The sequence below is a fragment of the Osmerus eperlanus genome, chromosome 12 (assembly GCF_963692335.1).
Source record: "Osmerus eperlanus chromosome 12, fOsmEpe2.1, whole genome shotgun sequence".
In the NCBI taxonomy this organism is placed as follows: Eukaryota; Metazoa; Chordata; class Actinopteri; order Osmeriformes; family Osmeridae; genus Osmerus; species Osmerus eperlanus.
Window position 1 is genome coordinate 16,255,418 of NC_085029.1, and position 11,714 is coordinate 16,267,131.

At 45.9% G+C, this 11,714-nt stretch overlaps 1 protein-coding gene across 1 annotated transcript; it reads left to right on the forward strand.

The window, feature by feature from the left end:
- The first annotated feature begins 232 nt into the window (after nt 1-232).
- rhbdl1 (rhomboid, veinlet-like 1 (Drosophila)) lies at nt 233-8,218 on the forward strand. The gene is made up of 5 exons (XM_062475396.1): nt 233-255; nt 451-521; nt 4,247-4,347; nt 7,208-7,268; nt 7,915-8,218. Exons 1-5 carry the CDS (start codon nt 233-235, stop codon nt 8,184-8,186), a joined length of 528 nt encoding a protein of 175 aa, XP_062331380.1. The 3' UTR covers nt 8,187-8,218.
- Nucleotides 8,219-11,714: the final 3,496 nt, after the last annotated feature.

The window sequence follows — 11,714 nt, forward strand, 5'->3', positions numbered from 1 at the left end:
TGTGAATCACATGAATAAATCACCACTCATTGTCCTTGAAGTGCCCCTTCCTGATTCACTTATTGACCGTTCCATCAGGACAGCCTGCTGTACCCATTAATGTTCTGTGTCGTGCATGCTAAGAGTTCCTTGGTACCTGTGTCAGGGCCATGTTGCACGAGCTTTAGGAACAGGTTTTTGCTTCAGTCCACTCTAGCCGATGTCCCTGTCTGTTATTCCATCCATGCCAATAATGTCGCCCGGCAAGATACTGAAGTGCTTGAATCTCTGTTCTTCCACTGAACCGGACCATTCCAAAAAGCAACAGCCATTCGCATGCGTGGCAGGGCAGGAGATGTTTCCACATACAGACGAATCCGCGAGGTGTTTGCAGAGGCATGCTTGGCCATATTGTGCCAAGATTAGAGAGATCTTTTCTCTGCTGTGTGCTGTGTTCTGCGTTCTGGCCAGGTTGGCTGTTAACTCGCTGTTTCAGATCAACGTCGCCTCAGGGTTTTGCGAGGGCCTGGCTGTGGAATCAGGTTCACCAGCAGCTGAAACGTGCAACATTTTTCCGCCGGCTCCTTGGCAGCTTGACCGTTCCTTTGTGCCATGTTCGGTTAGATAGGATTGCAGGAGGAGGTCCATTTTGAACACTGATTCAGTGATTATGGTTTCAAGGTATTTATGCAAGCCTTGGGGTTTTTTTATTTACAAGTGAAGCTTTGCATATCACAATAATTTACTTTCAACAATGCCATGCATGTGTACTAGACCACAGACACACACACTCGAATAGCAGAGGGAAGTTGATGATGCCTCCAGAATTTCGAACAATAAAATATCTGCGCATGAAAGGCAAACTGCCAACTCTGTGAGGAAATGAATAATCTGGGACCTCGCGTCTGGGCTCCTGCTGAGTGAGATATCCCTAAATCTCAAATCCCCCACAAGCAGGAGAGAGCAGATGACAGACTTGGTTAGTATTCATATCTAGAGCCCCTTAGCCAAAGCTGTGCTAGCAGGAGAGGGGGGGGTGGGGGGTGGGAAGCAACTAGAACACTTCTGTCCTCCCTTAGGATCCTTCCCTCCTTCCTCTGTCACCTCCGGGTCTGCCCCGCCCACCCCACCCCCACTCCCCTTCTCACAGCTGGAACGTCCAATCACATCGCATTGCTGATCAGTGCCAGCCATGTGTGGAGACGTCATGGCCCCGGTGTTAACTATGGGGTGGTGTCGTGACAGCCCACCCTGATGCTGCTAGATCAGGAAGGCTGCTAGGGCAGTTCAGTCATCTTAACTGCGTGAACCACCGGAGTTGAAGAGCGAATTCAGAGCCCGGAAGAACAGCTGTTTGCTTGTTTGAAGATTTGCTTGTTAGCCTTTCTAATAAACTGGGAAAAATTGCTTGGAAGATGGTCTTTGAAGACATTTCCAGTCATTAAATTCTGCACTAAAGTAGTAAATGAATCGTCAACTGTCTTACATTTTGGAAGATTTTACGTAGACCTTTATGAAAACCTCTGAGAGCTGTTAATATAAAAATGTTATTCAATTTCTCTGTGCTTCGAAGAGATCAGAGCACGCATAAGGCACAGTGTGTAATTGCTGCGTCTTGGAACCACTAAAACGGGAAACCATGAATCTTTACAAATAGTCAGCTGCAGCATCCACTTCATGAACCTTCAGATCCTCATAAATCCATGTAAAATAGACCCGCAAGTGTCTGAGAGAGGGGGATAAACGACTCGGGCAACACACTTCGATTACCATCTGTCATCCCATGATCATCACTGTAGCTATTGGCTGACAGGGTGCTCCTTAAGGAGCTTTTCATTCTCTCTGGTCCACACTGCAACACACACACAGACACACACACCTCACACATATGCATGCACCCACACGCAAACGCATTCCCACACACACATACATTTGCATGCCACGCACACAAACACACCCTCGCAGCCACCATATGAATGAAACATGCATTATAAATCTAAGATGGCAACTTCAGAAAACTCTTGTTGTGATTAAAAAGATTATGTTTTGTTTTATCATCCTTCCTTGCTCCTTTATCAGCTCATTTGCATAATCAGCCATGGCTTCTGTCACAAGCAATGTCCACAGAGATTTCCTCCTTGAAATTCTGGCTCAATTCGTAGGAAATGTCACCAGACGTATTGGTCTTTATGGTGACTACAGTGTATTGTCAGGTCCCTTAACAGCATTATGGGTGAAACGTTTGGTTAAACATGTTGACAAACAATTGATTGAGGTCAAGCTGTCCACTTTCTTATTTGCAGCCACATTGGAGCTTAAACTGTGAGAACTCAAGCGATTTTCAAGGAAAGGGAAGGCGGTTTATTGGCTCTTCACCTTCTCAATGTAATGACCATGTAATGCCACACCAGTACACATTAAGTGATATATTTTTCAGGAAACTCCTTGTCTGGCCATCATTTGCATTAGAGCTGACATTTGTATTAGCAGAGTCGCCACAATGTACCAATCTTTTTATGACTGCAGTCTCTCTTAAAATGGGCATGCAGCCATTCAATACATATCCAAGATTAGACCTTACTCGTGAATACACTCCTTGATGTTCTTATGGGAAAACTATAGTATCTCATTTTATATATCCCTGTCACATACATCCCCTTACATAGTTCCAAGTTATCATTTATAGTTTGCCGTGACCATTTGCCTCAGGAATTGCCTACATGATTGGGGGAGTCAGTTGGCTGAGCGGTGAGCGAATCAGGCTAGTAATCCGAAGGTTGCCAGTTCGATTCCCGGTCCTGCCAACTGACGCTGTGTCCTTGGGCAAGGCACTTCACCCTACTTGCCTCGGGGGAATGTCCCTGTACTTACTGTAAGTCACTCTGGATAAGAGCGTCTGCTAAATGACTAAATGTAAATGATTAGTTTCTTCCTTGATTAATCTGACTTCCTGTTCGCTTTCATCAAACAGAAGCTGAGAGAAACATTCATGGTTTTGAGGTTACATTTATGAATCATAATACTCTGGTACAAGTGAGAGACAGTCTTGGTAGATAGGCCATCCTTGCTCGCCCACTCTGGCGTAAGGAGGTAGTGTTGTGTGAAGGTGTCTGTGGAGTCTGGGATGTGGAGATAATAGTCATGACTGTGGAAGGTCAAGCTTTATGACGACGATGATGATGATTATGATGATGAAGACCTTAGTTTGAACAGTGTGTGCTGTGGGGGAACGTGCTGAACAATGTGTGTTTACTTGTTTCTCTGTGTGTGTGTGTGTGTGTGTGTGTGTGTGTGTGTGTGTGTGTGTGAGAGGGAGTGTGGAGTGTGTGGGTCTGTAGGGAGTCAGGTGGCTGAGCGGTTAGGGAAGCGGGCTAGTAATCTGAAGGTTGCCAGTTCGATTCCCGGCTGTGCAAAATGACGTTGTGTCCTTGGGCAAGGAACTTCACCCTACTTTCCTCGGGGAGAATGTCCCTGTACTTACTGTAAGTCGCTCTGGATAAGAGCGTCTGCTAAATGACTAAATCTAAATCTGAGAGACAGAGACAGAGAGAAACAGAGAGAGAGAGAAACAGGGGGAGAGAGAAACAGAGAGAGAGAGAAACAGAGAGAGAGAAACAGATAGAGAGAGAAACAGGGGGAGAGAGAAACAGAGAGAGAGAAACAGAGAGAGTGAAACTGAGAGAGAGAGAGAAACAGAGAGAGAAACAGAGAGATAGAAACAGAGAAAGAGAGAGAGAGCTTGATATGAAAGGGAGCATGTGAAGGTCAGCTGATTCAGCGCCGCTAGACTCCCACAGACTGGAGGCTTGTCATTGTGGAGTTTTCGGAAATGCTTGGAGGAAGGTGACTTAAGCTGCAGTGTGATGAGTAACCCAGTCTAACCCTGTCTCCTCTCTCTCCCTGTCTCCTTCTCTCTCTCTCTCTCTCTCTCTCTCTCTCTCTCTCTCTCTCTCTCTCTCTCTCTCTCTCTCTCTCTCTCTCTCCTCTCTCTCTCTCTCTCTGTTTCTCTCTCTCACACACACAAATCTCCTCTGATGTAATCCCTGCACCTGGATTGCACTCGTTTCTTTTCACCTCGTTTTCTATATCTCTTTCTTTCTCTCTTTCTTTCTATTCATCCCTCTTTCTCTCTACCCTCTCTGGCTCACTCTCTCCTTTTTATTCCTCTACACCCCCCCCCTCTCCATGTCTCTCTCTCCTCTTCTGCCTATTGTCCTAAAACCCCCCTGTCTCTCTCTCTCTCCTCCCCTCCTCTTCCTCTCTCCAGGTTCCCTGACGGTGTCCATCACAGACATGCGTGCTCCAGTGGTGGGGGGCTCCGGGGGGGTCTACGCTCTGTGCTCGGCGCATCTGGCCAACGTTGTCATGGTAACAAGTCCCCATCATCATCATCGCCTCCATTGTGACGCTTGATAACAGTATCAGTGGAAGGACACAATGTCAGAGCCGTCCCCTCAGAGACAGAGCTACTACGCTTCATCCTACAGTCCTTCTGGTTTTATTTCCTCTCTCGCTACGTTCAGAGAAACCCTTTGTGAACCTCAGCAGGTGTGAGTGGGATGTGGTTTGGTTGAAAGACCACACAGCGCCATGGGTCTATATTGATATGATGAGATAAGGATTTTCATAGCTGGCTAACAAGCACTCTTTGGAAGAGAGCCATGGAAAATTCCAAGACCTCCATGACCTCAACATGATGTGTCGACAAAAAAAAGCTTTAGTAGCAGATGAGTGGGTAACTCAAGTTAAGATTCTGACTGAGGCTATGGAACCACACCTTTTCAGTTTCAAACATTGTTCAGACTATTGTCATTCTTCTCTCTTTACATCCCTTTGGAGCTGTTATACACAGCCATCCTCTTTAGTCTCATGTTGCTGTCTTGTTAAGAAGTGCAACATTTCAATCCACACAGGGATAGTACAAGCTGAGAAAATGTCCTTCAATACTCCCTGAGAAATTGGTCTGTGAAATGTCTGCACATCCAAAATACAAAATGTGCGATCACACACTACGCATGTGTACATGTTGTGCGAAAATGCATGCATGCGTGTATGTTTGTGAGAAAATGTGTCTGTGTGTGCAAGTGTGTTTGAGTGCCTTGGTTAGCAGGTTTGAATATGAAATGTCTCAACACATTCTGTCAAGAAGATTCAGTCCTGTGTGAGATCTGATGAATCATTGTCACTAGCATAGACCTTCTCTAAGGCCAAAGGAGATGCCAGTTAACATATGAATCAGAATGGATCAACTGGCCCAAAAGCAAGCATCCCCAACGTTGACGTACGCTTGTGACACACCCAAAGACACGTTCTTTTTTTCGTGCTCTTTGTGTCGTTGTTTTTCAAAAGCATGTTCTCCTTCTGCTCTGGTGAGTTTAGATTTTTAGTTTGAAGAATGGCTTCCTGGACAAAACACCCTCAGCAAACCATCGCTTTTGACTGTCATGAAGCTTTATCGACAAACAGTTTTTAATCTGCAGGTTTTGTCTGGGGAGTATCTCTTCAGTTCCATAGGCTGCGTAGCCTGCCTCCCTGTCCCTCTCTGAGGGACCTGAGCAGATACTTTATTTTACAGTCAGACTAATTTTTCATGGGAAACATAGTGTTATCTACTCAACCAGGTTGAAATGAATTCCCCATTTTATCTGCGCCGCTGCCAGGCTTCATGTGAGTGTTTTTGCGGGAGAAAGTGAGTGTGTGTGTGTGAGTGTGTGTGTACGCCAGAGGCGTAGCCACGGGTAGGCCTGGGTAGGCACAGGCCTACCCAATTTGTTCTAAGGCCTACCCAAAAACGAAAATATCTCCGAAAAATTATGCACCGGGTGCACATCACAAAGTAAATTAGTAAAAAAAAAAACTGAAAAGATGCCTATCCATATCTTTCTAGGTCTAGCCCAAAATATTTTTCTGGCTACGCCCCTGGTGTATGCCTTAGTGCTGTGCGTTCATCATATTCCTCTCCTTAGATACCAAAGCACACTCAAGTTCAGATTTCACATTCCAAGGCTCTTAAAAGCCAGCGATGAAAGTGTGTCCAGAAAGAAAGAAAAAACAAAGCTTTCATTGCCGATAAATATAGGGGGTGTGGCTTTGTACCATCTGGTGAGCCGTGTCATATCCTGCTCTCTGCAGCGGCTAGCACACGATCCGTAAGAAGCATGAACAAGTGTGCACACATCTCCTGACCCTAAGGGTCAGATGGCTGAGCGGTTAGGGAATCAGGCTGCCAATCAGAAGGTTGCCGGTTTGATTCCTGGCCGTGCGAAATGACGTGTCCCTGGGCCAGGCACTTCACCCTACTTGCATCGGGGGGGATGTCCCTGTACTTACTGTAAGTCGCTCTGGATAAGAGCGTCTGCTAAATGACTAAATGTAAAGGTATGGGATTCTGTCAAAAGCTAGGGGTGTGAAAGTAAAGCTCACATTCAAAACACACAAACTCACTAGAGTGTTTAGGTTTATACAGCCTCTCACTCTGATTCGTTGATATCCCCTGCCATAAAAAACATATGGCTGGTGAATGGTTCATACAATAAAAGTCCTTCTTTATTGACTTTCTTTCTGCATCTTCCATACCTGGCACTCAGCTTGCCTTCCACCGTGGGGAGAAAAACAATAATGCTCCCATCCCCGCAGTGCAGATGACTAAGGAAGAGCAACCTGATTGATGCAATTATTCATCACTGCAAATGAACGTGTTATTTCAAAGCCAGGGCCATATTAGTTTTTATCTCGGGAGAATCACATGCGATTTTATTGACTGGTTCTCACCCTCTGTTAAGACATCTTAGCCCAGATTAATAGAATGCCACTGAGGTGGAACCAGGCTCTCTGTCTCATATAGGTGCCTGTGACTCTGCCTGTATGGGTATTTAGGATTGCTCTGTGCTCAAACAAATGTCCCAATAGCCGAGGACCCTCATCCACAGGTCCTGTAAGGTGTGAGCTGTGAATATGCTGGTATTTGGACCTCATGTCTCTCCCCGTGTGTTCTAGAACCTCATGTCTCTCCCCGTGTGTTCTAGAACCTCATGTCTCTCCCCGTGTGTTCTAGAACCTCATGTCTCTCCCCGTGTGTTCTAGAACCTCATGTCTCTCCCCGTGTGTTCTAGAACCTCATGTCTCTCCCCGTGTGTTCTAGAACCTCATGTCTCTCCCCGTGTGTTCTAGAACCTCATGTCTCTCCCCGTGTGTTCTAGAACCTCATGTCTCTCCCCGTGTGTTCTAGAACTGGGCAGGGATGCGGTGTCCATACAAGCTCCTGCGAATGATTCTGGCGTTGGTGTGCAGTAAGTTCACTTCTTTTCTCTGCTCTCAAAGACCTTCACAGTACAGATGTGGTGTTTGTGTGTTTTACTAGGATCAAATGAATGATGTTCCTTTGAAGAGATTCCCCCACCAATGAAACGTTTCGCTTTGTTTCATCTGCAGTTGATGTTAATGCACTTGCACGTTGTCTAATTGATTTACGTGGTCTAAAAATGAGCGGGATGATTAGTTCTTTGTGTAGGCATTTTAATGTGTGGGGGTGAGTGACTGGCTGGTTACAAATATGCAGTGTTGTTTTCTAAGGATGTTAGTCATACTCTGTGGCCTTTTACACCACATGGGGCTAACTCACTATGACTTTCATTAGTGAGCAATATGGCCCTCCCATCTGGCCAGTGCCTCACTCTATCATGCCTTAGCCTCATCTAGACCACTTTTGAGCAGCTCTCTCCCACGCAAACCTAGTCAACGCCACCAACGTGGCCTCTACTTACGCAACGTAGAGGCCTCGCAATAATCCTAGCTTTAGTCCTCCGCTATGACTGGAATCCCCACTTGACTCTTAGTACTCTTTCACTCCCACATCCCCTCTAATCCCTCCACGTCCTCCGACGCCGTGCTGAGCGTGTTCCCCTCCCTGCTCTTCTCTCCTTCTCTGCGTCGCAGTGAGCTCGGAGGTGGGCCGGGCCGTGTGGCTGCGATTCTCTCCGCCCCTGCCTTCCTCGGGGCCCCAGCCCAGCTTCATGGCCCACTTGTCGGGGGCGGTGGTGGGCATCAGCATGGGCCTGCTCATCCTGCGCAGCTACGAGGAGAGCCTGCAGAAGCAGTGCTCCTGGTGGGTTATCGTCTTCTCCTTCATCACCTTCCTCCTCTTCGCCATCTTCTGGAACATCTTCGCCTACGAGCTGCTGGGGGTGCAGATCCCGCCCCCTCCCTGAAGAAGGCCGTCCCACTCCATCCACGTTGCTCCGCCCCCTTGTCTCCATCCACGTTGCTCCGCCCCCTTGTCTCCATCCACGTTGCTCCGCCCCCTTGTCTCCATCCACGTTGCTCCGCCCCCTTGTCTCCATCCACGTTGCTTCGCCCCCTTGTCTCCATCCACGTTGCTCCGCCCCCTTGTCTCCATCCACGTTGCTCCGCCACCTTGTCTCCATCCACATTGCTCCGCCCCCTTGTCTCCATCCACGTTGCTCCGCCCCCTTGTCTCCATCCACGTTGCTCCGCCCCCTTGTCTCCATCCACGTTTCTCCGCCCCCTTGTAATTCCCTTTCCACTGAGCATTGACAGCGCGATGCCCCCTTTATCACTCAACCACTCTCAACTGCCACCGCCTTCCCGCACACAAAACATTCACAACACGGTAAAACATTGAATTTCAACTTGTACAGAACAAGAATTTTTCCTTTTTCCCACCATTCAAAAAAAAGGATGATCAAAGAGTTCCAAGAAAGACACCTGTCATTAGAAAAAGGATTACCGTAGCAACAAGTCCAGGTGAAGGCTCCTCCCTGAGTTGCCGTGTAAAAAGTCTCACCACATTTAAATGTTGTAAACATCATCAAGCCTCATAAACCTTGAGGTCAAACCCGTGACAGAGACTTCCCCCATCATGCTCTCTGATAGAGTTGTGCTGACTCTGCAGAGTCAGTTTGCCATCCCTGAGGGACCCGTAGTGTTTATGGTTTTCAGTTACCTGAAGAGTTCTAGTTCTGCTAGTCTTCATATACCATAACACTAAATCTAACCTGCACTGTGGGTAACAAGAAAATGTATTATATATTAGAAGCAGAGAAGAAGTTGGGAGATATGTGAGTGGAAAGGACAGAGATGTAGGGGCAAAAAAAGAAAGGGGAAATATATAGTATTTTTTTTATTGCCCCTTACCATCACCACCTATAGATATTCCTCACTCTCCCATTCGGTCCCACCCAAGTGCTTCAGCAGGCTAGCATAATCTGCAACAGTGCCAGCCAGTGAGATGCTAGTCATTAGCCAGTAGCCTGCTAGTCGTTAGCCAGTAGCCTGCTAGTCATTAGCCAGTAGCCTGCTATTCATTAGCTACTAACCTGCTAGTCACTAACCTGTTAGCCACATACCTGCTGTCAATTAGCTTCTAACCTGCTATCTGCTAGCTGCTAGTCATTAGCCACTACTAGCCCACGATCCATTAACTACTAACCTGCTGGCCACTAGCCTGCTAATGCACCATGCTAGCACATCTTTTACCTCATTGTCATCAACGGATAATGCTGAGCTGAGTTCTGTCAACACTCTGGACACAACTTGTAAGTAGCTGCTTCAGTTCCGCCATTTTTAAGAACCACTGCCGACTTGTGTAAGTCAGGCCAGGAAAAAAACAAAGAGAGACATACATGGGGACGCTGTTCTCAATCCAACAGGCCCAGCTAACCGGGGATGGCAAGGACGTGTCAGCATCTCCCTTCGACCTTTGACCTCCGACCTTTGTGTCCTAGCAGACATTGGGGTCTGGCAAAAAGACCAGTCTATACCTCAGTGTCTCAATCTTAGGGACTGTATACTTTTGTAAAGGAATGTACCTATAAAAAGGAGTGTTAACCTTTCTGGGGGGGGGGTTTCTTGATAGTGGATGTGTATATGTTCATAATTAAGAAAATATTTATTTTTTATTGTTTTTCCTTATAAAAGAAAATGTTTCAAATGGTGCAGGCTTAATGCTATGATTGTTGTTCTTCTGATTAGTTACTACAGTATATAGCTTTCATCCTCAGAACGTAATCTCTGTGCAGAAATCCCTGGTCATTACGATAAAACACAAATGACTGAAGTTCGCTTGACTTTATAAATCTTAGTGCTTTACAGTAAAAGCCATAGAAGAACCAACTCAACGGCTGAGGTGAAAATTGTATTATGTGGAAAAAATCCGCTGATTGCTAGTAGGCCTATGCATCAGTGAACGTTTGTCCTTCAATAAGGGTATATGGTCTGAAACGAGACTGATGATACAGGATAAAAAAGCCAAATTATTGTTTCTGCAAGTACACGCCTGCAAAACTGTAGTCTGTCTCTCAGAAGGCAAATTACAGTTTTTTTTCATGTAGTTAGATACATCTTTACAACTGGGCTGCTAGATATTTAGCCACAGCTGCACGACACAGTTGCCAGATTCCATGTCCTTCCCTGTCTTTTGGTAGGTGACAAATACTTTGGAGTGACTTGCCACAAATGATCTCATAGACTAAATGAATGACTTTTCGACTACGTTTGAAATTCCATAACTGATACTAAATCTTCTCTTTTTTCTTTGAAGTATCAATTCGTAAAATAATCTTTGGAAAAGTTATTAATTCTCAATATTTACATTTGGTCGAAAACATTATCCTTTTCACAAAAACAAAAGCCATCCAGTGAAAAACCGAATTTGAGAACTTCGTTTATTGAATTATGTTAGCCTCATGCATGAGGGAATTAATTCCGTGGTATGATAATAAAAAATGTGTTGGGGTCGATAAAAAGTCTAGCAGCGAACAACTGCTATGTTTTTATAAAATCCCAAATTAAGGAACTCCAATATCGAACCCCTTTCCAGATGTTAATTCGGAATGACTTGGGGGGGAGGGGGGGGGGTTGATGGAAAGCTCCCCTCTCCTCATCCAATTAAAGATAGAACACACTCCGGGTCTAATCTAATGACGGAGCAAAGCGTGCCGGCGACCTTTGTTATCCTCACAGAATAACGCGGGCCAAAGTCTCAGTATTCATGAAGATGTTTGTCTTTCCCCCTCTGTCTCACACACTGCCTGTGTAGCTATGTGGAAGAATCGCGGGAAATGAGAAGCGCGTGTATCTTAATTAACCAGATGCAGAGTCTGCTGGATTGGTTTATTAGTTTATTACTATTCAAGCCAAATGACCTGGCCTTGAGCTTGATCCAGAGACTGTGCCGCCTTATTTCTTAGACTCTCACACTGCAGCAGTGGATCTACGATGTGTGTATATACACACACACACACACACACACATCAACAACATATATATAAAATTTGATGGAGGAGCCACTGCCATCTACCATCTGACAAATGTGACAGCTATGGATGATGCCAGTGTGAGCCTTTGAGAAATGGGGGAGAGAGGGGGAGGACAGGGAAGGAGGGATGGAGGGATGGAGGTGGCACTAACCATAAAACACAGCTGGAGCTGTAAAGCAGCTGCGTGTGCCTTCATATCTTGTCGCGCGCACATCACAACGCCCCAGTGTCACAATGATGTATGGCTGTTACTGTGTGCTATGTTTTACCAGGTCCCTGAGCTACGCTGTAAACATAATGTCTTTTTTAATAAGTAAACCTGACAGGCTGCATGATGCTGATTTAATTGCGGTGTTTGAGTGACGAATTGGGCCGATTGGAGAAGCCCGTTATGGAATAGCATGTGTAGAATAGGCAGCGAGCTATACCATCTGATCCATTAAATCTATGCTGCTGACC